Here is a 2,979-nt window from a genome sequence, read left to right on the forward strand (position 1 = left end):
GACTAACATAAAACATATACACTTAAATATTTATTGAAATATTTTTTGACATAGGAGAACGTTGTTCGGATATTTCTGAGACCTACAATATACTACAATATACTATACAATAGTCGAGACATTTTTTAAAAAAAAGTAATTGGTAATAATTTATTATCTGTATTGGTTAACTTAAATAACAATAAGTGGCAAGCAGGGTTCCTAATCATTTAGACAAATTTAGAATAAACTAAAATAGAAAATATGTAACCATGTAAGTAGGCGTCACTTTATGAGCTGTCCTGATGAAGCGCAATATAAAACTTAGTGTGTTATCTTCAATGTGATATTTCAGATATCGTCAATGTGTACTTACATGGTTCATCAACTCGTATTACCATAAATTGTACTATGAAAACAAACAGTTCTCCTATGTATAATTTGCAATGTTTTTTACCCTCTGGATTTGTAATGACCCAGACTCGAACATCTCATAGAAATATATCTCTCTAATAAGTTAACGCTGACTTGCATTTGTATGTATGTAGGCCATGTTCCATAAAAATCAAAACATGAATATTAAATTCCTTGCTTATTTAAAATGTGTGTTACGTGTCGGCTAAATCCACATGTCAGTACACACGGCTCTCCTTATGATGCCGGAAGGTAATCAACAACACCATGTTTTGTTCACTTAAGTGTGTCAGGATGTGGCAGCTTACCAAACATCAATTAGGATTACAAATATTGTGATGAGCTGGTTGGCGTACTATCAGTACAATAATTGGTTTTGTTTGATATCCTTTTTTTTTAAATTAATTTGCCATTGTAAATAATAGCTAAAAATCTTCATCAATACTATCTTCATCATCTTCTTCTTCATCATCATCCAAATCATCTTTGAAAGCAGTTGCCCCATGAACATCTTCAGGATTCTCTCCCTTCTCAATATGTCGATAAAAAGTTCTTGTCTGCCTTTCCTTTAAGTGCTGAACTTCAAATTTTAATTGCTCTTCTTGGGCTTTCTTTTCTTCCTCACTCTGCCCCACCTGTATTATACTATCTTGTTTGGTATTATATTTAGCACAAACTTTAACTTGGGTTGCACAAGGCTGACACACTGTGTAATAAGCTTTCTTCACAGTTTTCTTGTGACATCTGACACATGTAGCAGGCTGGGATAATGGTTTGTATTTGTTGTACTTTATTTTCCATTGAATTATATCCTTACAGAGAAGACAAATGCCTTCAAAATTCAAGTTGTTAATGAGTTTTGTTTTGTCAGATTTATCATGCATATCATTTTTGAAGGCTCTGTTATTCTGATATTTCTGTTTTCGTGTGCGAGAAACATTGCCACGTTGTGAGCTCATTTTTTCCGTTCGATTGTCCTGCTCTTTCCTTTTATTTAGAATTGTGACAACACCATGTTGATAGTTTACTGTGAAAACCTTTAGAAAATTCAATCAAAAGATAAACGGAAGAGAGAACATTGCTACAACAAAAATCTTTGGTTGTCTTGCAAAAGTGTAAAACGTAATAATAATGTTTGTAGTTTTGTAATTACATTAAATTTTTAAGACATTACACTAAAACACTTCTATGTGTTTATCATTATTCAAAATACTCTATTTTATATATTGATATGTTGTGTCAGATAAAACGGTATTTCATTTTGTTGTTTGATTTTGCTTTATCAAACTAATTGTATATATTAAATGGCTAATTATTTCCCTTGCAAAATTTCTAAGCTAGAAAAATATTATCTGCAATATTCAAACAAACAAAAATACAAGCGACATTGTATTTAATCATATGAACACACTAAAATTAGTTAAAAGGAGAATGTGTCACATGTAGGTCAATATAAAGCTTCGTGTGAGTTCAATATGGCAGGTATTATGTTGACACAATCATTAATCAAGTTATTACAACTGTCATTTAAAGCAGACACTTCAATGGTCGGAGTAGTCGAGTGACTGAATGCACCGATTCTCTTCCCGACATTTTGACTACAATTAAAGCGTACTGTATGCTATGGGTTCTGTACGGAGGTCTTAGCTATGGGATCCGAACTCGTGACTTTCGATTGAGCAATTGTGAGATATAAAGATCTAAATATATATATATATATATATATATATATATATATATATATATATATATATATATATATATATATATATATATATATATATATATATATATATATATATATATATATATATATACCATTTTTAATTACTGATTGTAATGTAATGTGTTTTGGAAGCAATCTGTTATTTTATCTTTTATTTTCATCTTATCACGCCAAATTATTAGTACATATATTTGTATATGGTTATTTTGTATTCGTTTTTTAAATACTACTTTAATATTAAATTAAGTTACTTGCTAAGCAAAATTCAAAATAATGTGTACTGGCAAATTATCAAATGCATACATTAAAAAAAAATACATGTGGGATTAGATATTGTGATCGAGTAATATTCCAAGCGTGGATATATAATGCTTTATATTTTAACTGGGGATGTAAATATAACTTAATTGATTTACGCGGTATTTCCGCTGGTGTATCCCTTTACCTGATAATCTAAAGAAGGATAATTAAGAAAACTTGTTAACAAAAAGGTTTCAAGACTGGACACGATATTGTCCTATTTTGGCAATATGCGAGTTGAGATGATAAGTGAATAATGTTTTGATCTAAAAACAGCTTAAAAAGAAATACAAATCAACTGTATACAACTGGCAAAAGTCAATCTCTCTTTAATATGGTGTGTTGCTTGTTTGCTTTAATATCGTGTTAATTATGTGTCTTGTGTAGTATTGTGTTAATGGGTGGTAGTGTGGCTCTAGTCTAATTATACCAATGTGTTCATGTCTGAAAGTGTTAATGCGTGTTCTAATGACATGTAGATCTAGACCTTTAATTATTTTATTTTTTAGCGCAATTTCCATTCTGGAGAATTGCGTTTATTAACCCGTCATTTCTGGATG

General features: G+C 30.3%; 1 protein-coding gene across 1 annotated transcript; it reads right to left on the reverse strand.

Annotated features, from left to right (window-relative positions):
- Positions 1-818: 818 nt before the first annotated feature.
- Positions 819-1,352, reverse strand: LOC131950876 (uncharacterized protein C9orf85 homolog). The gene has a single exon (XM_059313080.1). It carries the CDS (start codon positions 1,350-1,352, stop codon positions 819-821), a length of 534 nt encoding a protein of 177 aa, XP_059169063.1.
- Between the last annotated feature and the right edge of the window lie 1,627 nt (positions 1,353-2,979).

This window comes from Physella acuta, unplaced genomic scaffold (genome assembly GCF_028476545.2).
Source record: "Physella acuta isolate Inbredline_101_S28 unplaced genomic scaffold, ASM2847654v3 ptg000783l, whole genome shotgun sequence".
Taxonomy (NCBI): domain Eukaryota; kingdom Metazoa; phylum Mollusca; class Gastropoda; family Physidae; genus Physella; species Physella acuta.

Excerpts from the sequence above, each read along its gene's own strand:
- LOC131950876 (XM_059313080.1), bottom strand. The coding sequence starts at position 1,352 with ATGAGCTCACAACGTGGCAATGTTTCTCGCACACGAAAACAGAAATAT.